The sequence below is a fragment of the Gigantopelta aegis genome, chromosome 1 (assembly GCF_016097555.1).
Source record: "Gigantopelta aegis isolate Gae_Host chromosome 1, Gae_host_genome, whole genome shotgun sequence".
Classification (NCBI taxonomy): domain Eukaryota; kingdom Metazoa; phylum Mollusca; class Gastropoda; order Neomphalida; family Peltospiridae; genus Gigantopelta; species Gigantopelta aegis.
Window position 1 is genome coordinate 17,774,464 of NC_054699.1, and position 27,412 is coordinate 17,801,875.

The 27,412-nt window shown below is 38.9% G+C and overlaps 1 protein-coding gene across 1 annotated transcript; it reads left to right on the forward strand.

Annotated features, from left to right (window-relative positions):
• Nucleotides 1-5,111: 5,111 nt before the first annotated feature.
• LOC121391516 (monocarboxylate transporter 12-like) lies at nt 5,112-26,799 on the forward strand. Its single transcript, XM_041523138.1, has 7 exons — nt 5,112-5,208; nt 10,203-10,435; nt 13,008-13,170; nt 14,897-15,040; nt 15,962-16,105; nt 22,488-23,678; nt 26,382-26,799. The coding sequence occupies exons 2-7, from the start codon at nt 10,241-10,243 to the stop codon at nt 26,576-26,578; spliced, it is 2,034 nt and encodes a 677-aa protein (XP_041379072.1). The 5' UTR covers nt 5,112-5,208; nt 10,203-10,240; the 3' UTR covers nt 26,579-26,799.
• Nucleotides 26,800-27,412: the final 613 nt, after the last annotated feature.

Consider the following 27,412-nt stretch of genomic DNA (forward strand, 5'->3'; position numbering starts at 1 on the left):
CGTTTAGTGGTATAGCTTACAGCTATAACTTTCCAAAACAAAACTTTTCAGTGTTTTATCAAAACATGTATAGCCTATCTTGTTCAACTAGACATGAACTTACACTAATGTATAAAAAATATTTTTAAATATTATAAGGCAAATTACAAAATGGAGTCCTCAAGAATCATTTATTAACATACACCATTTATGGCGTCTTGCAATTGTGTTATACGTTGAGAAAATGAATGGTTATGACGGTAAAATTGTTTGATTAAAAATATAAGATGCATTCAGAGTTTTAATAAATATATAAACAGACATCCAAAAATAGTTTTATGTTAAAACTATCAGGAATATATATTTTTGGCAAGTATCTGTGATGAGGGTTTTGTTAGCAGACATCGTGACAATCATGTGACTTCATAAACTATATAGCAGTACAGCTGATGACAGACAAAAATAAGTTCTAAAATAAAGTTTTCTTTCAAATTACAGTCTTTGAAAATAATAGAAAAGGGGTACTAAGAAATGCGCCATATTTATGAATGGGGTAGGTTCAATCTTGATTTCTTTGCTCGTTTTAACCTGTTACGAATAGTTTTATGAATGCGACAGACGTTTGTTTACTTTCCTCATGTAAAAAGTCAGCGATACCAGAAATCTCCAAATGTGCGTTCTGTTGCGTACAAACGACACACCCACCGAAACAAGTCACTCATCGAAACAGTTCCACGGACGATACACAATTATATATATATATATATATATATATATATATATATATTATTAATGAACTGATATATTGATGTCTTTATTTGTAGGATGGTACAATAGACTGAATAAAAAAACCCTGTTCATGCCGGCCTAGGGTTTTACCAACTAGTGATGTTGCTGGTAAAGGAGGCAAGAGTTGTTGAGTTGAATATAAGTGCGGATGACCTGGGGAGGGTCACAAGTAACTCGATTTTCCCGCCTTGAACTGGGACTTTATGAGGGATCATGTCTGTGTTCCCTCAGCTCTATGTTCCCAGTGGCGGATCCAGAAAATCCATTAAGGGGCGGGGGGCAATGACATGAAGTGGAATGCCAATGGAACTTTGGGGGAGGTTTGGAGGAGATCGTAAAAAAATGAAAATTAATATATAATATAAAATTATAACCGTCGCAAAATTTAGGGGATGGGGGGAGGGCGGTCCCCTGGGCCCCCTAGATTCGCCTCTGGTTCCCTTAGCTAACCCTAACCCTGAGGGAACATAGAGCTGACTCCATTCACTTGGCGCCTTGGAAAAGTACCATTGTTGGTGGTACCCTGCACTAGTTTCAACCTCTGGTGTAAACTGCATAACAACCCCTCCCTTACCGGTGACTTTTTGTTCGTGCCTCACTATAAGCCTAAATGACCCCACACACACCCACACTCTCAAAATCTTGGCTACGGGCCTACTGTATAACAAATAAAAGTGTATGTATTTATTGCCAGTGGACCGGCCTCGGTGGCGTAGTGGTTAGGCCATCGGTCTACAGGCTGGTAGGTACTGGGTTCGGATCCCAGTCGAGGCATGGGATTTTTAATCCAGATACTGACTCCAAACCCTGAGTGTGTTCTCCGCAAGGCTCAATGGGTAGGTGTAAACCACTTGCACCGACCAGTGATCCATAACTGGTTCAACAAAGGCCATGGTTTGTGCTATCCTGCCTGTGGGAAGCGCAAATAAAAGATCCCTTGCTGCCTGTCGTAAAAGAGTAGCCTATGTGGCGACAGCGGGTTTCCTCTAAAAAAATCTGTGTGGTCCTTAACCATATGTCTGACGCCATATAACCGTAAATAAAATGTGTTGAGTGCGTCGTTAAATAAAACTTTATTTTTATTTTTTATTGCCAGTGGAGAGTAGCCTATGTGGCGACAGCGGGTTTCCTCTCAAAATCTGTGTGGTCCTTAACCATATGTCTGACGCCATATAACCGTAAATAAAATGTGTTGAGTGCGTCGTTAAATAAAACATTTCTTTCTTTTTATTGCCAGTGGACAATAGCATTTGACAAGGAACTCTCTTCTTTGGTACCATGCAACCGTAATCACTTGATATAACCATTTTCAATCTTCCTTTGTAAAATAACTGTTCCTTTCCCCCAGAGTACTACAGGTTGTTAATTTTATTGTTTTCTTTGAATTCTTTCAAAGTGTAATTGATAATATTTTATAATACAAATGACATGTTTTGTTTTATCGATTGTTAGACTGGTGGGGTTTTTCTATACAATAATTAGGGAAAAGAAAGAAATGTTTTATTTAACGACGCACTCAACACATTTTATTTAAGGTTATATGGCGTCAGACATATGGTTAAGGACCACACAGATTTTGAGAGGAAACCCGCTGTCGCCACTACATGGGCTACTCTTCCGATTAGCAGCAAGGGATCTTTTATTTGCGCTTCCCACAGGCAGGATAGCACAAACCATGGCCTTTGTTGAACCAGTTATGGATCACTGGTCGGTGCAAGTGGTTTACACCTACCCATTGAGCCTTGCGGAGCACTCACTCAGGGTTTGGAGTCGGTATCTGGATTAAAAATCCCATGCCTCGACTGGGATCCGAACCCAGTACCTACCAGCCTGTAGACCGATGGCCTGCCACGACGCCACCGAGGCCGGTTTAATTAGGGAAAATGCTTGTATACACATGCAGGCGCGGATCCAGGATTTTTAAATAGGGGGGGGGCCCGAGGGCGCGAAGCGCCCGAGATTCCTAGGAGGGTCCGGGGGCATGCTCCCCCGCGAAATTTTGAAATTTAAGTGGCCTGAAACGCGATTTCCTCGCATCTGAGTAACAAAATAGCTATATTAACGTATGTTTTTGGTATTGTCATACTGTTTTTGTTATCTTCAAAATTGGGAAATAAGTGCATTTTTGTGTAATTCCACTCTAGTGTATGCTATAGTTAAAAAAAAAAAAAAACTTGACCCCAAAAATAGGGGGGGGGGGGCGGGCCCCTTGGGCCCCCCACTAAATCCGCGCCTGACATGTATTAATTCATCAGAATGACATTGTGTAATTTTATTTTGTTTGTATTATTTAAAATTGTGTTTTCAGTCCTATCTAGTCATTCACCATTATTTTATTGATAGATATATTAAAAACGATCGAGGTATATATTTAATCATTATGTCTAAATGTATCTAAAATTATTGAACGAAGAAGTGCGTCAAATATTATTAATTTAATTAGGCTCTATTACTACAGATTTGGGTTAGAACGCCATCAAAGATTTTCCCCATTCTCCTATTATAATAAATTCGAAATTGACCTCCTAACAAAGTACCTTTTGTCCGATGTTCAGCTACTGGCGTTGCCAGAGATTGGGCATAGGATAAACGTGCCTGAACCATGTTTGGATAGAGATCTTTAAAGGGACAGACCTTAGTTTCGTTTCAACCCATGACAATTAACACAGTTTAGTTAATCTACAAATCCGTCAACACATTTGAATAAAGTTATAATTGAGTGAAACATGAGTCTGTGACTTTGAAATGGTGAAATACCCTCTTAAAAATAGACTAAAACTAGACTCCATAACTGTTACTTCTCAGACGCACGTGCTTTTTAAAAACAAAATATGAGAAATACATTTTGTGATATTAGAAACACCAGGATGACCAAAAACACTTCGAATGTACGGAAATGGATAATCTAAACAGTAAACTCTAAGTAAAGTATGATTTCAGTTGTAAAAAAACGTCTCTAATATTTTTAAAATATGCCTTAGTGTTTAAAAACTAGGGTATGTCCCTTTAATTAAATTACTTGAACCGTATTGTTATTTTTTTTAAATCTAAGACCAAGCACTGGACATCTACGTTTACTAAATTAATGAATATGTAGCAAAAATGTATGTATAGGCCTATATTAAATTAACAGAATGATGGGGTGTTTTTTTTAGCTCTATTATTTAAAATCGTGTTTTCAGTGCTATCAAGTCATTCTCCATCCGCGTAGGAACGATATTTGAAGGGGTGGGGGTATAATTTCTAGCGAGAGTGGTAAAATTTATACATGATTTAGTATGAACGTGCGAGTGAACGGAATTGTGCTGGGGAGTCTAGACTGACGAACGAAGTTTTTAGGGAGGGGGGTCGGGTCATGCTTCCCCGGAAAATACATTTAAAAAAAAAAAAAAAAAATTCATTTGGTTCGAAGGAGGGTGGGGGTGGACTCCAACTCTCCCGTTACCTCCTACCCGCCTGCTATGATCAAATGGTATTGAAGAGTGGACTGCGAGTTCTTTTTTATATAGAGAATACACGAGTGGCCGTTAGATACCATTAATCTTACAACGAGTTGTTTTAAAATGTATCTAACGAGCGAAAGCGAGTTTGATAAGTTTTAAACGAGATGAAATCCTCAAAAGCCAGGTTTAAAAAAAAAAATTAACATGTTTATCGACTAAGATATTTACAACCCTTTGCACTTGTAGCTGACGTATCCGTCACATAAATATGATTGTCAGGTTAACTATACGTTACAGTGTAATCGATTTCCACCGTGCTGGTTTTTAAATTTTTTATTGGACGTATGGCATTGGTGACCTGGTGGGACTGAACGTAGCCCAGTGGTAAAGCGCTCGCTTGATGCGCGGTCTGTCTGGGATCGATCCCCGTCAGTGGATCCATTGGGCTATTTCTCGCTCCATCCAGTGCACCACGACTGGTACATCAAAGGCCGTGGTATGTGCTATCCTGTCTGTGGGATGGTGCATATTAAAAAATCCCTTGCTGCTAATCGAAAAGAGTAGCCCATGAAGTGGCTACAGCGGATTTCCTCTCTCAGTATATGTCTGACGCCATATAACCGTAAATAAAATGTGTTTAGTGCGTCGTTAAATAAAACATTTCCTTTCTTGGTGACCTGGTCATCACCTAGGAGCAGCCAGTCGTATGTCTTGAAATTAACACAGTACGTGTGTAAACAACCATGTGTTATTAAAAATAACGCATGGTGTTCTCACCAACGGGTGTCTAAGAAAATAACAATATAACATTCGATATTGCAGCTTTAAAAATATATCGTCCAACAACAGACAAGCATTTAATGTGACAAGCATATCGATGGGATCGAGACTATTTATTTACATACCGGCAGTAGATACAATGCCGTACCTGTAGTTCCAATAAGTGGCCATTCATGCTTGTCTGTTTGTTCATCGAGGTGGAATACATCTGGAATGGGTATGATTGAAATAAGTGCATGTACATGCAGGGGATTGTATACTTCCTACGAAGGACATACAGTCAAAAACGCCGACATTGTAATGATTGTTAATTTCACAAAATATGATTCGGCAGCATTTCTTTTGAACGCATTGAGTCATTAACGTAATGATAGGGACCGCGGACATTTTCTAAATATGACAACAATGATAACGATTTTTAGCTGTACTGATGGTATACATTTAAAAACTATTTTCCCATAAAAAAAAAAAAAAAATTAAGTTAACCCTAACCCCCAAAAATGAAATTTTTTAAGGGGAAATAACTGTTTAGAAAAAAGTGACAGAAGACCTAAGGTCTCACTACACAGATGTCATCTGCCATTGAAATCCATGTTAAATTGCCTATCTTCAAATGAAGATTGCTGATAGAACGGGTTCTCGTTGGCACTAACAATATACACCATTGCGAACATACATTTATATAAGCATTTATTTTCACTCCAAAATTTAGAACATTTCCGTCTCAGTTTTTAGCTAGATGACCGCATCTGGCTGTAATACCGGTCCGAACAGGTGGTTCATTAACTGATTCACTCCAGCTGTCTCTTGCACTATACACCAATGTCCCAAAAGGTCAATGCACAATATCACAAAATAACTGGCAAAATACAACCAGAAGGCTTACCAAACATATTATTTTATTTCTTACACAATTCCTAGAAGTGAATATGTGAACCACAACATATGTCACAATTAGGAACTATAGTGGACCTTGATGAGTGAACACTCACCCGGAAGTGATCTGTGTAGTGAGACCTTAATTTCTATTAACAGATTTTGTCAAACTTGGTTTGATGTCAGAGTGATAATTTGGGTCATTTACACCAGGAAAAGCAATACTAGACCAGTGTAACTTATGAACTCTTAAACAATACACCAAAAGATAGATGCACCATACCATCCAATAAAACTTCACATCCTTGGTCATCCACGCAATAGATGGCTATCAAACAAACAGCCACTATATGGTAATGTATGACCTTTTGGTAGTGTTGATATAAGGATCATACACAGTAGCTAATTATCTAATTAGTTCATTAAAAATATTAGTTTTCATTAATGGTTGCTACGGGCAACAGTTATTTCATAGTGAAGTGTTGAAATCCTGGGGGGTTTTCTGTATATTTCAGCATGAAGATCCACACATTATTAATGGCAGATACAAATTCTACTTTTATAGTAGAATGCTATGTTATATATTCACAATACCATCAAAACTGTTTGTCACTATGACTACATTCGAAAAAAAATCATTATTCACAAAATGACAAAAATTAGGCTGAATTTGGATATTGACCATATGACCTTGAATTTTGACCTTTTACAATGAGAAACTCAATGTTCGACACTCAGATCAATTTATATATTACATATAAGAACACTAGCATATACATTTTGACACCCCCTAAACAAACAAAATAAAAATAAAATAATAATAAGCTTGTGTAAAATCCACATCGATTAAATTACCTTTTATAAGGATGTTACACTAGTACATTCTCATTTTGGCTTGCTAAACTTATATTTCTGAGGATAAACAGTAATTTCATGTTTGACATTATGGTCTCACTATACAGATGTCATCTGCCATTGAAACCCATGTTAAATTGCCCAACTTCAAACGAAGATTGCCAATAGAATGGGTTCTCGTTGGCACTAACAACATACACCATTGCGAACATAAGCATTTATTTTCACTCCAAAATTGAGAACATTTCCGTCTCAGTTTTTTACTATATGACTGCATCTGGCTGTAGTACCAGTCCGAACAGGTGGTTCATTAACTAGTTCACTCCGGCTGTCTTTTGCGCTATACACCAATGTCCCAAAAGGTCAGTGCACAATATTACAAAATAACATGGGCAAAATACAGTCAGAAGGCTTACCATTAAACAAACATATTGTTTTAATTCTTCCCCAATTCCTAGAAGTGAATATGTGAACCACAACATAATATGTCACAATTAAGAACTATAGTGGACCGCGATGAATGAACACTCACCCAGAAGTGATCTGTGTAGTGAGACCTAAACATTTGAAACAGTGAAATTTTCTTTTGTTTAACGACATTGATTTATTAATCATCGCCTATTGGATGTCAAACATTCGATAACTGTGACATGTCTTTGAGAGAAAACCCGCTACATTTTTCCATTAGTAGCAAGGGATCTTTTATATGCACTATCCGACAGACAGGATAACACATACCATGGCCTTTGATATACCAGTTGTGGTGCACTGGCTTGAATGAGAAATAGCCTAATGGGCCCACTGATGGGGATCGATCCTAAACCATTGGGCTACATCCAGCCCCGATTGGCACAGTGAAATGTTTTAAAATGTAAGCCTTATTTTGGATTAAAATATCTTTATTAGCATTTACCATGTAAATATTTCCACTAAATTGTCATTAAAATTACCCCAAATGTTTTTTCCAATGCCAGATAAGGACCATTCACTTGCCTCAAGTATATGGTAGCCTACATGAATTCAGTACCAATATATCCATTTTAATAAGTTTTCTAAATTAATTAAATCAGTTGGACTTATGCATAAGACATATATAATAATCAACCACAGATTCAGGGGAAGGCTTTTGTAGGGGTGTCCCCTCCCCCCATTTTAAAATGCCTGGAAAATCGACTGTTTAGTGTTTAAAAGATAGGTTATATAGAAAAAAAATGTGGGGGTAATACCTTGGTTTACTGGATATTTTTGCAGCGGTTTATTATGTTAATCAATGTAATTTTGACTTTGTTGGGTGCTCTTTCTACATTGTATCCACACTATGAGTACTATAGCTGCCCTTTTTAAACCTTGCACCCTTCCAAAACAATTCTGGATCCCCCCTTGGTAATATATATTATAATATGTATATGGTCCAGTTCAAGAACACAATGACTGATATTACCAACATTTTCATATACTTGTACAGTTGAAGTCAACTGTAGATCTTTAAATATTGAAGATAAAAATGTCTATTCCAGTGTTCGAGATTAACGGTATCCTGATATCCCGGGGATACCAGAATTTAATTTTGGATACCAGACTTCAAGAACCCAGTATCCCACCGGGATGCCATATAATACTAAATTCTCAGGTGGGATACCAGATTTTGAAATGTTAGTATCCAACTGGGATACTGGCCAAAATTTTTAATCACGAACACTGTATTCAAAATAGCTTATATTAAAATAATATGTATCAGGGGTGCAGAAAATACTCGCCCACTCACCAAATGCGAGTAAAAATTCTGATGGATGAGTTAAAAATGCAACTACCAGTCTGATCTATCTGATTATATTTTTATAATAATTTTATTTATTTAAAACAAAACATTTTTTGCATTGAATCCGCGACTCGTGGCTGTAACGAGAAATGGGCCCACTTACAGGAATCGATCCTAGACCGACTGCATATCAGGCGAGTGGTATACCACAGGGCTATGCCCCACCCACACCCCTTTAGTTTATAACAACAGATAATATGCACAGAATGTCGTTAAAAAAATATCAAGTAGCAATGTTTTACTATGCTCCTTATAACGCTTTATAATATGTATGTTTAAAATTATTGTAATAATTTAATAAATATCACACATGCACGCACATACACACACAGTAATAATAATAATAATAATAATAATAATAATAAAATTGGTTGAGGGAGAAACAACCTTTCAAGAATTGATCTACTATACCTCCGCATGTTAATCTCTAGGCCAGCTTATGCATTGACATCATGACGTATAATAAAGGTATATAAATGAAACGTTTCTGTTACTGTTCAGCAATGTGTGTGCAGACGACAGTAAATTTGTTTGCAAACGATGGTAAAATAAAGAACTAAAAATGTAGTATTGTTACAGATATAAAAAATTTTTTTGTAGGAAATGATTTAGTTTCAGTATTTAGAGTATAAATAGAAATAGGAGTAGAAATAGTGGTGTTGATTGTAGTTGACAGAATAGGTAGGCCTAACCGAGTGGTAGACCCATGCAACCCTAATTTGATGTTTGGTCTAACTTATGACTATTGTATTTAACTTCTGGAAAAGTTGTTGAACTTTATGTTATGTATAATCATGTACGTTATGAAAACGTATGATACTTGCATACCATATCGATATATAGGACTTCTCCCTATGCTTGTAAATGTGTATCAAAGTACTGATGGTATCGCTAACAATCTCGACTGATGTTCTCAAGTACAAAATACAAAATAGTAACCAACCACTATTGTACATACAGATATATGTTTACTTCAAACTGATTTTCATGTAAAGAAGATGTCATCTTCTAAATTCTTCAAAACAAACAATGCAAACAACATGTCAACTTTTACTTCCGCATTTACATGGGATGTCAAACTTTGAGCCACGTTTATTCAGTTTCTGACGGCATTCTAAGTTGTAGGTTTTTGCGTGTGATGGCTCATATATATATATTAAAGGCTGTGGTATGTGCTGTCCATAATAACTGCTAATACTTAATAACTGTTGTAGTGCTGGGTTTCTTCTCTCTACACAACTGGTATATTACAGGCTGTGGTATGTGCTGTCCTGTATGTGGAATAGTGCATATAAAAGATCCCTTGCTACTAATGGGAAAATATTGCAGGTTTCCTGTCTAAGACTATATATCAGAATTATCATATATTTGACATCCCAACGGCCGTTGATTAATAAATCAACGATCTCTAGTGGTGTTGTTACACACAAAAACTTTAACAAACTTTTTAATGATCTGTTAATGCAACTGGGGTGTGTGTGGGGGGGGGGGGGGGGGGGGGGGGGGGGGGGGCAGTGCATACCCTTCAAAGTTGTTGGTGGTGGTAGTGGTGGAGGGAAGTTGTTCGTGCCCCCAACCATTTTCAACATCTATATAGTTATTAAATAAAAAAAAAAAATTGTGAGTGCGGCTTTAATTATTTAAACAATGTATATTTGCAGCTAACTACGTATAATCAGTACTGTACTGGTAGAGTAAGATGGAAGAAGGTCACAGCTGTCTCACGTCTGGAGAAAGATCTACAAGAGTTGAAACACGGGCAGACAGGCAAGCAGACGTCAAGGATGAGGAGAAGAAATTACTGGATAGCACCAACATTGGATCGTCCAGACATGACACTAGCTGTGAGGAGGGAGATGTCAGTACAGAGTGCAAGACACTACAGTCAAATGAGGTTGGTGTACAGGAAAAGAATTTTTTTTTTTTTTTTTTTTTTTTTTAGCAACACCCTTATATATTGATTAATTAATCATCGGCTATTGGATGTAAAAAATTTGGTAATTCTGATACATAGTCTTCAGTTAATGTTTGTTTTGTTTAACAGTACCTCTAGAGCACATTGATTTAGTAATCATCAGCTACTGGATGTCAGACATTTGGTAATTCAGACATATAATCTTAGAGAGGAAACCCACTACATTTTTCTATTAGAAACAAGGGATCTTTTATATGAACCATCCCACAGACAGGGAGCACATACCACAGCCTTTGATATACCAGTCGTGATGCACTGGCTGGGACGAGAAATAGCCCAATAGGCCCAACGACAGGGATCAATCCTAGACCGACTGTGCATCAAGTGAGCACTTTACCAGAGCACTTTACAAACAGAGAGAGAGACAGACAGAGAGAGAGACAGATGGACAGAGACAAACAAACAGACAGACAGACAGAGACAGACAGACAGACAGAGAGACAGACACCGACATTCATACCGGTAGCACTTGTACAGATGAAAATGTTGATTATTGTAAATGATCCTTAAAGTGATATTCATTCTCTGTATTATTTTGTCACACATCTTCATTGTTAATACCATAATAATTGTCCACACCTAGGTCAAGTCAGCTCATAGGTTTTAACGTGCACATTCAGAATAAGCTGTTGTAGCACACATCTTCATTGTTAATACCATAATAATTGTCCACACCTAGGTCAAGTCAGCTCATAGGTTTTAACGTGCACATTCAGAATAAGCTGTTGTAGCACACATCTTCATTGTTAATACCATAATAATTGTCCACACCTAGGTCAAGTCAGCTCATAGGTTTTAACGTGCACATTCAGAATAAGCTGTTGTAGCACACATCTTCATTGTTAATACCATAATAATTGTCCACACCTAGGTCAAGTCAGCTCATAGGTTTTAACGTGCACATTCAGAATAAGCTGTTGTAGCACACATCTTCATTGTTAATACCATAATAATTGTCCACACCTAGGTCAAGTCAGCTCATAGGTTTTAACGTGCACATTCAGAATAAGCTGTTGTAGCACACATCTTCATTGTTAATACCATAATAATTGTCCACACCTAGGTCAAGTCAGCTCATAGGTTTTAACGTGCACATTCAGAATAAGCTGTTGTAGCACACATCTTCATTGTTAATACCATAATAATTGTCCACACCTAGGTCAAGTCAGCTCATAGGTTTTAACGTGCACATTCAGAATAAGCTGTTGTAGCACACATCTTCATTGTTAATACCATAATAATTGTCCACACCTAGGTCAAGTCAGCTCATAGGTTTTAACATGCACATTCAGAATAAGCTGTTGTAGCACACATCTTCATTGTTAATACCATAATAATTGTCCACACCTAGGTCAAGTCAGCTCATAGGTTTTAACGTGCACATTCAGAATAAGCTGTTGTAGCACACATCTTCATTGTTAATACCATAATAATTGTCCACACCTAGGTCAAGTCAGCTCATAGGTTTTAACGTGCACATTCAGAATAAGCTGTTGTAGCACACATCTTCATTGTTAATACCATAATAATTGTCCACACCTAGGTCAAGTCAGCTCATAGGTTTTAACGTGCACATTCAGAATAAGCTGTTGTAGCACACATCTTCATTGTTAATACCATAATAATTGTCCACACCTAGGTCAAGTCAGCTCATAGGTTTTAACGTGCACATTCAGAATAAGCTGTTGTAGCACACATCTTCATTGTTAATACCATAATAATTGTCCACACCTAGGTCAAGTCAGCTCATAGGTTTTAACGTGCACATTCAGAATAAGCTGTTGTAGCACACATCTTCATTGTTAATACCATAATAATTGTCCACACCTAGGTCAAGTCAGCTCATAGGTTTTAACGTGCACATTCAGAATAAGCTGTTGTAGCACACATCTTCATTGTTAATACCATAATAATTGTCCACACCTAGGTCAAGTCAGCTCATAGGTTTTAACGTGCACATTCAGAATAAGCTGTTGTAGCACACATCTTCATTGTTAATACCATAATAATTGTCCACACCTAGGTCAAGTCAGCTCATAGGTTTTAACATGCACATTCAGAATAAGCTGTTGTAGCACACATCTTCATTGTTAATACCATAATAATTGTCCACACCTAGGTCAAGTCAGCTCATAGGTTTTAACGTGCACATTCAGAATAAGCTGCTGTAGCACACATCTTCATTGTTAATACCATAATAATTGTCCACACCTAGGTCAAGTCAGCTCATAGGTTTTAACGTGCACATTCAGAATAAGCTGTTGTAGCACACGCCTGTCATGGTTTTAATGTGCACATTCAGAATAAGCTGTTGTAGCACACAGGCGCAAGTGTCCACTTTCACTGGCTCCTCCATCCAGGATGGGAAAAGTTTTATGGGAGAGAGGGTCCCAGCGCTGTCATGTGCATGGGAGCACAAGCTGCTCGACCAGGTTCGGTAGTGGGTGAGTGTTCGTTTTGTCCACACCTAATTACAGCCTTGTTTTTGAAGGAAGACACTAGGAGAAGTAACTCTCATGAGACTGCAGTAGATGCTGCTGTGCCGGCGACGGAAGTAAGTGGAGCCGACCATGTTGTGAACGATGCTGTGGATGATGCTGGGACTGATGAGCAGTACCCGGTCGACAAGGGCTGGGCCTGGATGATTGTTGTAGGTCAGTATTTACATTTACACACTCAGTTTATCCATGTGTCTGTCTATCTACCCGGTCGACAAGGGCTGGGCCTGGATGATTGTTGTAGGTCAGTATTTACATTTACACACTCAGTTTATCCATGTGTCTGTCTATCTACCCGGTCGACAAGGGCTGGGCCTGGATGATTGTTGTAGGTCAATATTTACATTTACACACTCAGTTCATCCATGTGTCTATCTGTCTACCCGGTCGACAAGAGCTGGGCCTGGATGATTGTTGTAGGTCAGTATTTACATTTACACACTCAGTTCATCCATGTGTCTGTCTATCTACCGGTCGACAAGGGCTGGGCCTGGATGATTGTTGTAGGTCAGTATTTACATTTACACTCAGTTCATTCATGTGTCTATCTATCTACCTGGTCGACAAGGGCTGGGCCTGGATGATTGTTGTAGGTCAGTATTTACATTTACACACTCAGTTCATTCATGTGTCTATCTATCTACCCGGTCGACAAGGTTTGGGCCTGGATGATTGTTGTAGGTCAGTATTTACATATACACTCAGTTCATCCATGTGTCTATCTGTCTACCGGTCGACAAGGGCTGGGCCTGGATGATTGTTGTAGGTCAGTAGTTACATATACACTCATCTATCTATCTATCTACCCATCCATCCATTCAGTTATCTATAAAACTATCCATTCTTTCATCCATCCATTTATCCATCCATTTATCCATCCATCCATCCATTCATCCATACCCATTCACCCTTCCAAAGAAACCTACCCATCCATCCATCCATCCATCCATTCATCCATCCATCCTTCCATCCGTCCATCCGTCCATCCATTCATGTTCCATGTGTCCATCCATCCATCCATCCATCCATCCAAACCCATTTTTATCCATCCATCCATCCATCCATCCATCCATCCATAAATCTGCATCCATCCATTAACTTTCCCATCCATCCAAACCCATTTCCATCTTTCCATTCAATTATCTGTATCATAGTATTCATTCATCCATCCATACATCCCATCCCATCCCATCCCATCCCATCCCATCCCATCCCATCCCATTCATCCATCCATCCATCCATCCATCCATCCATCCACCCAAACCCATTTTTATCCATCCATCCGTCCATTAAATTTCATATGCATCCAAACCCATTTCAACTTTCCATCCAATTATCTTTCCATATAGTATTCATTCATCCATCCCATCCTATCCCATCCCATCCCATTCTATCATCATCCCATTCCCATCCCCTCCCCTCCCATCCCATCCCATCCCATCCCCATCCCCATCCCCATCCATCCATCCATCCATTCATGTTCCATCCATCCATCCATCCATCCATCCATCCATCCATCCATCCATCCCATCCCATCCATTTCTTCATCCATCCATCCATCCGTCCGGTCCACTTATAAACAATGAACATGACTTTGCTTCATGGTAGGAGTCACAACTTATTCAAAACATCCCTTTAGCTCTGTTTTGTACAGATATAAAATACAAATGAAACGCATACAGACAATGTTCTGCAGTTAAGAGTAAGATAGACTGTCCACAAGGCATTTGTAAAGTTTACCATTGGTTATAATCTGGAAGTGAGGCTCTATCGAATAATCGGTTATACCGGTTATTGGCATAAATTTGACATGCAATTAAGCGGATTTGACTGTATTTTCGACAGATGACCTAGTATGCAGATTTTTTTTCTCTACTTGCAGGTTGTTTTGGGATGCACATCCTCGCTGTTGGGGGGGTCAAGTCGTTTGGAGTTCTGTTTGTTGAGTTTCAAAACAAGTACAAGACGTCGTCCAAGGCTTTAGCCGGTGTCCAGGCAGTTTCCGCATCACTCATGTTGGGATTAGGTGGGTCACACAGAAGGAAGGAAGAAATTGTATTATTTAACGACGCACTCAACACATTTTATTTACGGTTATATGGCGTCAGACTTATGGTTAAAGACAACACAGATATTGAGAAAGGAAACACGCTGTCGCCACTTCATGGGCTACTCTTTTCGATTAGCAGCAAGGGATCTGTTATATGCACTATCCCACAGACAGGGTAGTACATACCACAGCCTTTTTCGATTAGCTGCAAGCAGGGTTTCTGCCAGAGGGTAAAACGGGTACTTATACTGTAACCACTCACGTAATATTTTGTGCGGTTAACATATTTTTTTAATGTAACATTTGACATATTTCTTATTTGCCTACATCATGTCTAAGTTGGAGGGTATCATTAATTCCCTTCCTGTCCAACAGGAGGGGCTATGGGTTTCATTTCTATCCGGAGGTTCTTTGTATGCAAAGCTTCAAAATATTGAGCTGAAATTTTTTATATAGCTTTATCATTGACAGATTTTTTTCATTTCATTTCAACTTATTTTTGTGCTTATTTCCAATTAAGGTTCAAGCACACTCTCCTGGCACATACCTCAGCTATCTGGGCTGTTTATCCAGGACAGTTGGTTAGTTGTTAGTGAGAGAGAAGAAGGTGTAGTGGTCTTACACCTATCCACTGAGTCGTTAGAACTTGCTTTGGGTGGGAACTGGTACCGGGCTGCGAACCCTGTACCTACCATCCTCATGTCCGATGACTTAACCACGACACCACCAAGGCCGATTACAGATTAAGTTTGAATTTCATGGGGATTTACCCAATTTTGACTGGAGTTAAGGCCCTTAAATTTAGGTGTTATGAAAATCTGTGGGGCCTTGTGGTTGGGTACAGTACGATACATGTATTTCTTTAGCACTACTCTCAACATGTTTGTTTATTTCCAGGTCCGGTGTCTAATGCTCTTGCGACGAAGTACTCCTGTAGAACCGTGGTGTTGTGTGGTGGTATTCTAACCTGTGCAGGTTTCGTGTGTTCTGCGTTCATTCCTTCCTTTGAGTGGCTGTTTGTCACGTACGGGCTAATGTGTGGTAAGTCATCAAAGTACAATTTATTTCATGGCTCAAACAATGGCTGTAGTTGCATTATGAATTACTCTAGGTCGGGGGCTTTATTGATGACTGTTTATCATGCTGGGGTGTCGTTAAACATCTGCTCTGCTCTGCTCTGCTCTGCTCTGCTCTGCTCTGCTCTGCTCTGCTCTGCTCTGCTCTATTCTATTATTGATGGCTGGGGGCGGGGGATTTAGCTCAGTCAGTTGGGTGCTCGTTTGAGGTGCTTGCGTCGCAGGATCTAACCACCACGGAGGATCCATTCAACTGATCTCATTCCAGCCAGTGCACCACAACTGGTCAAAAGCTGTGGTATGTGATATCCTGTCTGTGGGATGGCACATATAGAAGATCCCTTGCTGCATTAGGAACAATGTAGCCGGTTTCCTTTGATGACTACATGTCAGAATTACCAAATGTTTGACATCCAACAGCCGATGATTAATTAATCAATGTGCTCCAGTGGTGTCGTTAAACAAAAAAGTTTTTTTTATTGCAGTCAGTTGAAGGGATACTTTTTGGCTTTTATATCTGTCACAACAGTTATTGGTTTAAAGTTGACCAGAATTTTACCTATGACAAAAACATTTCAACATTGCCAAAAGGTAACTTTAAGTTTAAGCCCTGTTCACAAGTATACAAACTGTACAATGGAGCTCTTTGCAAAATAAAAAAAACTTTGATGCAGGAAGATGGAGGTAGGTAGCATAAAGTTTAAATTGTGTCATTATAGCATTTTCTGTCTTGCTTTCCATGAAAAAAAATAGATATGGATATAGGAATAGATTTCTGGAAAATTCATAGAAAAATCAATTACTATCACTCTCAGTGTTTAAAGATGATAATATCTAAACTCCTGGATAGACTGATTCTCAAAAACCGACAGTGCAAACAGGGACCAGTCTAGTCATCAGTGGTTGGCATGTTCCAAAAGACCTGAAGCTTGCATCATACATTTACAGCGATTAACATTCAAACACCTAGCTCAAGTAAACAAAGAAGGAGGGGGTGGGGGCTAGATAGAAGTCACTTGAGTTATCAAACACCAAGTTAGAAATGTTGAAGATGGAAGGCATTAGATGTCCTTGGCTGAACAGATTGCCTGTTCTTTTGTACTTCTTTTGTAATTTTTATCACAGGACACTAGATATAAATGTTTAAAGTGACAGATCCTAGTTTTTAAACACTAAGGCATATTTTTCACCTCGACTCTAGTTTCAACCCGTGATAATGGACACTAAGTTTGGCTAATTTACAAACCTGTAACAAATTTGGATACAATAGAGTGAAACAAGAGTCCGTGACGTTGAAATACCAGTAAAAATAACCAAAACGAGACTCCATAGCCATTACTTTTCAGACGCACGTGCGTTTTTAAAATTATGAAAAATGCGTTATGTGATATAAGAAACACCAGGATGACCAGAAACACTTCGGTTGTAAGGAAATGGATAATCTGAAAAATAAAATGTAAGTAATGTTTGATTTCAGTGATCATAAACGGCTCTAATAGTGAAAAACATGCCATAGTGCTTAAAAACTACAATCTGTCCCTTTAAGTTTGTCAGTTTCCATTCAAACTATGATTCAGTTTTAAGTGGGGGGCAGAAAATGAGTAAAAGGTTTCAACAACCAGTGGATATATTAAATGAACTGATTTTTGTACGTGTTAACGTTGGTGGGGGTGGGGATTCAGAGGGTGTGAATGAATCATCTTTTAATGATGTGCATTGTTTTGGTGGGTTTATTTTTTTACAGTTAGTAAACAAATAGTATTATCCAAAATCTATACTGGTTTCTTGCTTTAAAAAAAAGATATATTATCCAAAAACTTTACTAATTTGTTAGTGTTTCTGCTAGAAAGAAATTTTTAGGTATGACGCTATGGAATTGAATGCAACCACTGTCAACAGGGGTTATGTAGTCCAAGAGCCCAGGGTCATTTATCTGATGAAAATGACCATTTGTTTGGTGGCTAATTTTGGAAAGAGTATACCTTGGGCTATCAGAAAAGTTAATCCTTAAGTGTACCCAGCGGTGGATAAGGTCACAGGGTAAGGTCAAAGGTCAAATAAGTGCATTTTACAAAATGTTTTGAGAAATGTTTTTCAGTAACCATATTATCCACCCAAAGTAACAAAGAGTCATTTTATGCACAAATAAATTAGTAATAAGACTCCGTACCTTTAATTTAACCTTAAAATGTGAAGAAAATCTGACAGAAAAGTGTGAATATCTCGTAAACCGGTTGACTTTTGCAAAAGAGGGAGTTATTTTACTGATACTTACAAGATGCTACTTTAGCATGCATATATTTATATTCAATGCTGTCAACACGTAGAACACTAGTCAATGCAGTTTTTCAAAGAATATAGGTGACTTCCGGTGCAAACTTTGGACTATGGAAAAGGTCAATCTTGACGATTAGCCAATGGTGGACAAGCTAATGAAACAAGGTCAAATCATATACTTGAATGGCCAAAGAACCTACTCAATCCTCTTCGTCATCGTCTTCTTCATCAGAAGAGACACTGTAGGTGAGATTTTCATCATCCTCTTCTTCTTCCTCATGATCGTTGAATGAAGCATCTTCTGCCAGTTCTGTGCAAAGTTTACTTGGACTCTGTGGGCCCTCAAACCAAACAAATTCCAGTTTGTTATTGTCTGTGAGTCTCCATCCATGGCCATGTGCTGGAAATTTGATTGGATTGGATTGTCTGGCATTTTTCCATAGATGTGCAACATAGTTTGCCCTCTTTATCTTTTGTTGAAGAACATCTTTGCATGGTGGTAGGCAACAAGGGTCAGTAGATTTGATCTTCTCCATTGGCCTGTCTTCATTCCTTGGAGCATATGACTTCTTGAAGAGGACAAACCGAGTGTCATTCACATCTGTCGCTTTGTAGATCCCATACATACATCAAACAAATTGCTCAAGATTTGCAGAAACCTGGGGCTCAACATTTTCACTTGATCCTAGTTCAGCGAATGCTGATATGTATTCTGCATTCTTGATCATCAGTCCATAGGGTCTTGCCTTTGCTTTACGAAGGAATGCGGCCGTGTAGTCACATCCAGAGAAGGCGTGAAAGGCTGGGAGTGCAGAACACACAGGTGGTGTTAGTTTCTGGGCAAGTTCTGATATGTTGATCAGGCATCTGGTATTCCTCGAGCTGGTGCCAGTGTACTTGTTATATCTGTCTAACAAATTGTTGCAAGCATCAGACTGAAGGACCTCTGACAGACTCGCTTCTGATGGATTCTCAGCAAAGGAATCCAGCACAGTCTTTACCTCATCAGATACAACTCCATGCAGTTCAGTAAACCGACGGAAATGCAGGATCTGCAGAGCTGTGGCAAGAAGTGGATGCCGACGTTTACAACGATTGAAATGCTTTTCGCTAAGAAAGCCACGCACAGAACCAGAGGTTAGGACGTCAACATTGCACAATATCTCAGAGGCACCTGATGAGTCAAGGAGATAACCTAATGAACCGAAATATGCCATTGTGATATGAAATGTCCCAAAGCAAATGAAGACATTATCATATTTGGGAGACTCTTGTGCCTGAATCTGTAGGGCTGGCTTAGCGATGGCCAGATCATAACTAACAATGGCATAAGGGTCTCCACACTCATATGCTACCTTCTGTGCTATGCGAAGTGTTTCTTGCACGACATCCAGTCTGGTTGGTGGTAGGTCTATATTTTCCATATATCCTATTACCTGCTGTGGGAGGCTATCATGGTGAACAAGGGAATTCCATTGTAAGAAACAGGACAACATCCATATATGGTTCATTTTCTGAATCTTCCTGAGGTTTTCTGGGGGATTAACCTCATACACCTCGAAGAAAAATGCTGACATGGATGGTTTCCTCTTGTATGGCTCAATATTCTTGCCTGGTGGGTCATATTGTCGCCTTCTTCGTTTGGAGGGGATCCATAAACTTTCGTCTTGCAGTCATCTTTTCTGTGGGACGTTCTGAGTCTCAGTGAAGTTACCCTGTTCACGTGGCATTGTTAATTTGTTTTGATAGCAGATGCCAACAGTGTCATGGAGTGTGTCCTTCCCAGAGAGGGTTTCTGTTAGTTCGTCATAGTTATCAAATGCAGTTCCTGTGCACAAGCCTGAAAGTTGAAGGAGCATATCAGGTAGAACCCTATCTTTTTCTGTGATTGAGGATGCTATCTCAGTTTCAATGCCTTCTGCTACATGATAACTCACTGAGTGCCCAAACCTATTCAGAATATCAACAACCTTCCTACTGCCCGTGAGACTTTTCATGCCTACTCCAGTGCAGAGATGCTTTGAAGGTTTAACTCTACCTTTTGTTGCACAATAAAGTGCATCCTGTGCTAAAGATATAGCCTGTCTGTTCACCTTTTCTGAAACCTCATTCTGAGAACCACAAATCAGGACTTGAAAGAACCTTAGCAAAAGATCAGGAGGCTCAGCTTGTCCCCTCCTAAAATCATCCAAGGACAACGAGGCTGGAAGATCAGGGCTTGACTTCATTATCCCAAGTAAGGATGAATGCAGGATACGGGCTGAATCTAGCACCTTGAACACATCGGACGAGCTATTGTGTACAGCCATTTTCAAAGCCTCATCCTTGCTCATGTTGCTATTGTACAAGACCAGACCTTGCTTTCTACTATTCATTTCTAACATGACCTTGTCACCAAAGGTTTTTAAGATTTTCTCACTAAGAGTTTTGGTGGCTGACCTGACAATGTCTACATTTTCATCACTGGCGATCCTATCTACAAATTGACAATACTGACCGTGAAGTGAAACTAGGTATTCTGGTCGATTATTGTCAATAACTGATGACTGAATGTAGGAAACCAAAAGTCCAAAAGCCATTTCTTGCATATTATGCTCACTTGCTTTCACCTTTGATTTCATCTGTTCTGTCGCAGCAGAACGTGCCCGATTAAGGTAGTCTCTTTTACAAATGCTATGATACTTCGCCTCTTTTGAATGGAAACCAACATTCCCAAGCTTTGCAAGCATCAGTCTATCGTTTAGAATGTTGGCAGCATCTTTAATGTTTTCCTCTGCGCAGTCAAGTTCACAGTTAGTGAGGGGTACCTCCACACCCCTCCACTTTTTCCTAGCTTTTGTGCAAAATATACACACAGGAGGAAGATTACCAGTGGATGACGTTGTTTCCAGGGATTTAGCCTGACTCCTAAGAAGAGCTTTTAGCCCACATTGTTCATCTGTGGGTGTATTTTTGGGGAAAGCATTGAATTTGTTGTAGCAAGTACTGTGGTAGCCGCATTTATCAGAGAGTTCGTTGGGTAATCGTGTACATACAGCCAAGTATTTCGACTGCAATCCTTGTGGGCGTTGAAGCCTTCGCTCAGCTGACTATTTCACCCTGTTCCATTTTTCAAGGTCAAATGTCTTTACATGTTCATCTGTAAGGCATGGATCATCTGTACAGAGGACACACTCTGGCTCAGCCATTATGGGTCAATACCTGAAAAAGGAAGTTTAGCAACATAATATGCATGATAAAATCTCATCTTTTAAGTATCAGTAAAATAACTCCAACTTTTGCAAAAGTCTATCGGTTTATGAGATATTCGCAATTTTGTGTCAGATATTCTTCATATTTTACTGTTAAATCAAATATAGGAAGTCTGATTACTCATTTATTGTGTAATAAAATGACTATATTAGTTTGGGTGGGTAATATGGTTAATGAAAATCATTTTTGATTTTTTTTGTAAAATGCACTGATTTGACCTTTGACCTTGCCTCGTGACCTTATCCACCGCTGGGTACACTTAAGAATTGACTTTTCTGATTGGCCTAGGTATACTCTTTCCAAAAACAACCACCAAACAAATGGTCACTTCCGTCAGATAAATGACCCCGGGCTCTTGCTCTAATGGGGGGCCTCCCCCAGAAAGAACATGGGTTAGGGTTAAGAAAATCCTACAGTATTGATAAGAGTAATTAATTTTGTCAAACAGTTAACTTAAAAAAAAAAAAAAATATGCAAAAATATTTGAGTACTCTGGCAGAAACCCTGCGTTACAAAAACAACCCTATCAAAAATTTCTGGTGACACTTAATGCTGTACACAGGGCTAGCTCTGGGTGATCAGAAATGTTTGCCAAATTATCTCAAAAATGCAAAAACTATAGCATGTTTCCAACAAAATATCATTTATTACACAAATTGTTTTCACCAAATTAAAGTAAAATTTGCTAATTGTTCTTAAAATTGTTGTGAAAAAAAATCACAATGGGTGAATTTGGCATGTGCCAGAGCTAGCCCTGTATACCTCTAATTAACCATCCTTCATTTCTCTCTCTCTCTTTTTATTTTTTTACCTTCCAGGAATTGGATTTAGCCTGAGCTATGCCCCTTGTGTGGTAATGGTTGGCCATCATTTTAAAAAGAGACGATCATTGGCCAATGGTATTTCCACTTCTGGCAGTGGAGTTGGGAGTTTCGCACTTCCGAATTTAATGCGGTTCTTGCTGGATTACTACGGTCTTTTTGGCTCACTCATCATCATTGGTGGTCTCATGTTAAACATCTGTGTGTGTGCCTGTCTGTTCCGTCCTTTATCTAGTTACAAGAAAACATCAAAAAATCTCAAACAACACTCTCGAGAAGATAAAGTCGTCAAAAACACGGCTCATATTATCAATGCTGATGTTGATTCCAAGAAACTATGTCGGCATGTTCCTGAGAAATCTATTCTGCTTGCGACAAAAAGGAGATATTTTTCTCAGGATTGTACCAATTTGTCTAATAGTGATTCATCAATTGAGAAGAAGAAACGTTTACAGAAGTATTATTCAGTGGAGAATAATCTCCCTCCAGGATCAGACTCGCCTTTACAGCATCACTGTGTGCGATTACTCTCACAAACCGAGTCAAAAAGTGAAACATCTTTATATGCCAGCACCGGCGACTTAATTCTTGCTTCTTTTCAAAATATCCCCGAAACCGATTCTACCAAATTGGTAGAAGACGAGAAGTCGCAAAGCCTTTGTTGTTCTTGTTTCCGTTTGTCAAAAAAATCTGGAAAAACGAAATCCAGCATTCCTCTCTTCAACTTCTCTCTCTTACTAAACCCGTTGTTTTTAGTTTACATTTTCTCTGTGATGTTCGCCAACTGTGGCTACCCGAACGTCTTCATGATGTTACCATCGTACGCGGAAGTGGAATACAACATCGACAAACAGACTGCAGCCTTCCTCGTGTCAATAGTCGGATTGTCCGATTTGATTGGACGTCTTTTCATGGGATGGTTTTCAGATCTGAAGATCATCCGGCGACATTACATCTTTCTTGGCAGTATGGCAATCAGCGGCGTACTAGACATTCTTCTTTCATGCGTGAATACGAAGGAAATGCTCTACTTCTTCTGTAGTTCATTTGGATTCTTCGCCGGGGCATACATCGCCCTCATTGCAGTGATGCTGGTCGATGTTCTCGGGGTGGAAATGCTGTCCAGTGCCTTTGGCTGGATGACGGTTGCCATGTCGGTCGGACTTGGTGGTGGACCGCCTCTTGTAGGTAGGTATCTCCAGGGCCAGATCTAGGGGAGAGGGGTAGCTTCTACCCAACACAAAACACATTTCTATTTTAGTTCAGAAATATCTTTTTAGCTTAAACATGCACTTTTTGTGAAGATGAAAAAGGCTATCTTTCTGTATCATGTTTATGTTTTACTAATCCCCGCCCCCCTCAGCCCTAAGTTTGCCAAATATGGTTTATATACTCTTCAAAAATAGAACATACGTTTTGACCACAAACATCCTAGTAAAGAATGTTCAGGTCTGTTTATCAACACACCGAAACACATTCCATAGTTTGCACATGCATCACACAGTTGCCCCGTACAATTTCCAGGAAGGTCCAGTAATTACTGTGGAACATTATTTCTGTCAAGCTTTTTCATTCTGTTGGTCATACAGTTGTTATTGTTTTGTTTTTAGTCATTTTTATTGTTTGAATTTGCGATTTACTGATAAAAAACGTCAACTTTCAACATTCACTTTTGACCCCAATCGTCCTTCAAGATCTTTGGTGGTCATAAAACCTACTGTAATACTGAACTACTGGTTGTAATGTTTGCCCAATTAATTCACTATTATCATATAACCATTCCCCACAGCTAATATACTTTACAATTTTGGCAATTGTAAATTCTTATTAGAGTTCCCCTACTTTTTTTGAAGAGTATATAATGTTAACATGGCAACTACCTAATATAAAATGTTATGAAGGGATGAATGGTGTCTTACTGCTGTTGATATCCCAACAGTGTTGGTATATTTCAATCATGGGCTTACATTTCATTTCATTTCAACTTATTTCCGTGCTTATATCCAATTAAGGTTCAAGCACACTGTCCTGGGCACACACCTCAGCTATCTGGGCTGTCTGTCCAGGACAGTAGGTTAATTGTTATTTGGTTAGTAGTTAGTGAGAGAGAAGAGGGTGTAGTGGCCTTACACCTACCCATTGAGCCCTTAAGAACTCGCTCTGGGTTGGAGCCGGTACCGGTCTGCGAACCTGTACCTACCAGCCTGTAGTCCGATGGCTTAACCACTACGCCACCGAGGCCGGTATGGGCTTACAGACTCCTTTTTTGGGAGTAGGGGGGAGCGGGGACAGGCTAATTTTTGCCTGAATTAGACAAAAATCTAGATAACAATATTTGTTCATATTAGCACATCTACCAAAACATTCTGCCAAATCATCTTTAAAAAATGCTAAATCACTGTTATTTTCAACAACAAAAAACCAATTAGTACAGGAATTTTTTTTGCCAAATCAAAATAAAATTCGCCAATTGTTCCTAAAATTCGCAATTTGACGAGTTGCAAATGAATCACAACACATTTTTTTTATGGATTACTATTAATTTTGTGAGTAGAATGATGGAAATATATGTGGTGAAAAGCTTTGAGGCCAGCTCATTTTGCCTGAATGTCACCATCATCTCCTGAATTTGAAGATTTGCTCCCCGTCTTGTAGGTGTATAATTTAATTTATCTTGCAACCACGGTTTCTATTGACAGAATATGATGACGGATAAAGCAAAGTCATATCCGTATAGTAGCAGGATATCACTTTTGATGTCACATGCATAACTATATATTAAAAAATCACTCATTTGACCTCTATAAAATGTTTTTGTAATTAACTTCAGTTTGGTTTGACGTAAGCTGAAAATTAAAAGTGTTTTGGAAATAACCAAAAACCCCACTATTTTTGTGTGCAATTTACAAATCAGTCGGCTCAGAAATAAATAACTTGTCGTGGACGGAGTATAGGTTATCGTACAGTGTGGCTGAAATAACAGAAATAATAGCTTTCTCCTGTAATTTTTTATGGTCTGCAGGATAGAGATAATAACTAGCTTTATCCTGTTCAGGGCGAATGAGAAATTTCCCATTCTTACCATCACAGGATAAAGCAGGTATCCGACTTCATTAAATAGTTATCCTCTATTTAAGGGGCGGGATGTAACCCGGTGGTAATGCACTCGCGGTCAGTCTCCATGACGGGTACATCAAAGGCTGTGTCCAGTATGTGCTATCCTGTCTGTGGGATGGTGTATATAAAAGATCACTTCCTGCTAATCGAAAAAGAGTAGCCCATGAAGTGGCAACAGTGGGAATCCTTTCTCAATATCTGTGTGGTCCTTAACCATATGTCCGATGCCATACAACCGTAAATAAAATGTGTTGAGTGCGTCATTAAATAAAAATTTCCTTCCTTCCTTCCCTTTTTATACGGTTTAAGCTGTCTCTTGCCAAATGGCCAAAAGTTGAATTTGAATAATATATTTCATTATTAAATCGCCAAAAAGCTGATAGAAAATGGTCTGTTGTTTATAGATAGGAAATGGTCTGTTGTTTATAGATAGAAAATGGTCTGTTTATAGATAGAAAATGGTCTATTGTTTATAGATAGAAAATGGTCTATTGTTTAAGATAGAAAATGGTCTGTTGTTTATAGATAGAAAATGGTCTGTTGTTTATAGATAGAAAATGGTCTGTTTATAGATAGAAAATGGTCTATTGTTTATAGATAGAAAATGGTCTGTTTATAGATAGAAAATGGTCTGTTGTTTATAGATAGAAAATGGTCTATTGTTTATAGATAGAAAATGGTCTATTGTTTATAGATAGAAAATGGTCTATTGTTTATAGATGTGCTGTTTGGCTTCCTTCCTTTTCTTCTATTTAATTTTTTTATTTGTTTCAGGTGCTCTGCGTGATCTGACAAACTCGTGGAACATGTCGTTTATAGTGATCGGTATCCTCACTGTGTTAGGAGCCGTCATAGTCATGCTCGAACCTCTCATCAGAATATGGAGCGAAAAAAGACTGAAATCAGAGAAGAAACCCGTCGGTGTAGAAATGACTCAGTTGACTGCTCCAACGGAACTGCTGGAGAAATAATCTTCAACACATTTTGAATCACTGTTCTGCGATGGTAAATGTCACCATTGTCTGGGGCGATATGTAGCCCAGTGGTACAGCGCTCACTAGATATATGCAGTCGGTGTGAGATCAGTCCCCGTCGGTGGCCACATTGTGCTATTTCTCATTCCAGCCAGTGCACCACGACTGGTTTATCAGAGGCCATGGTATGTACTACCCTGTTTGTAGGATGGTGCATATAAAAGATCCCTTGCTGCTAATCGAAAAAAGTAGCCCATGAAGTGGCGACAGCGGGTTTCCTTTCTAAATATCTATATGGTCCTTAACCACGTCTGACGCCATATAACCGTAAATAAAATATGTTGAGTGCGTCGTTAAATAAAACATTTCCTTCCTTCTTCATAAAGGGGTTTCCTAGCTTTGGACCAGAAGAGTGCAATATCATGAGTTATTGGTTTGAAAAACCAGAACAGTGCAATATGATCTGCAGATCTGTCTCACTTTTGCGAAGTGCAATACTGTTAGGGGCCATTCAGATATTACGTGCGGTGGGTGGGTGTAGGTCCAAACATTATATAGCGTTACGGGGCGTGAATAGGTGGGTGTAGGTCCAAACGTTATATAGCGTTAATGGGTGGGTGTAGGTCCAAATGTTATATAGCATTACGGGGGGTGGGTGGGTGTAGGTCCAAACGTTATATAGGGTTACGGGGGGTGAATGGGTGGGTGTAGGTCCAAACGTTATATAGCGTTACGGGGGGTGAATGGGTGGGTGTAGGTCCAAACGTTATATAGCGTTACGGGGGGTGAATGGGTGGGTGTAGGTCCAAACGTTATATAGCGTTACAAGGG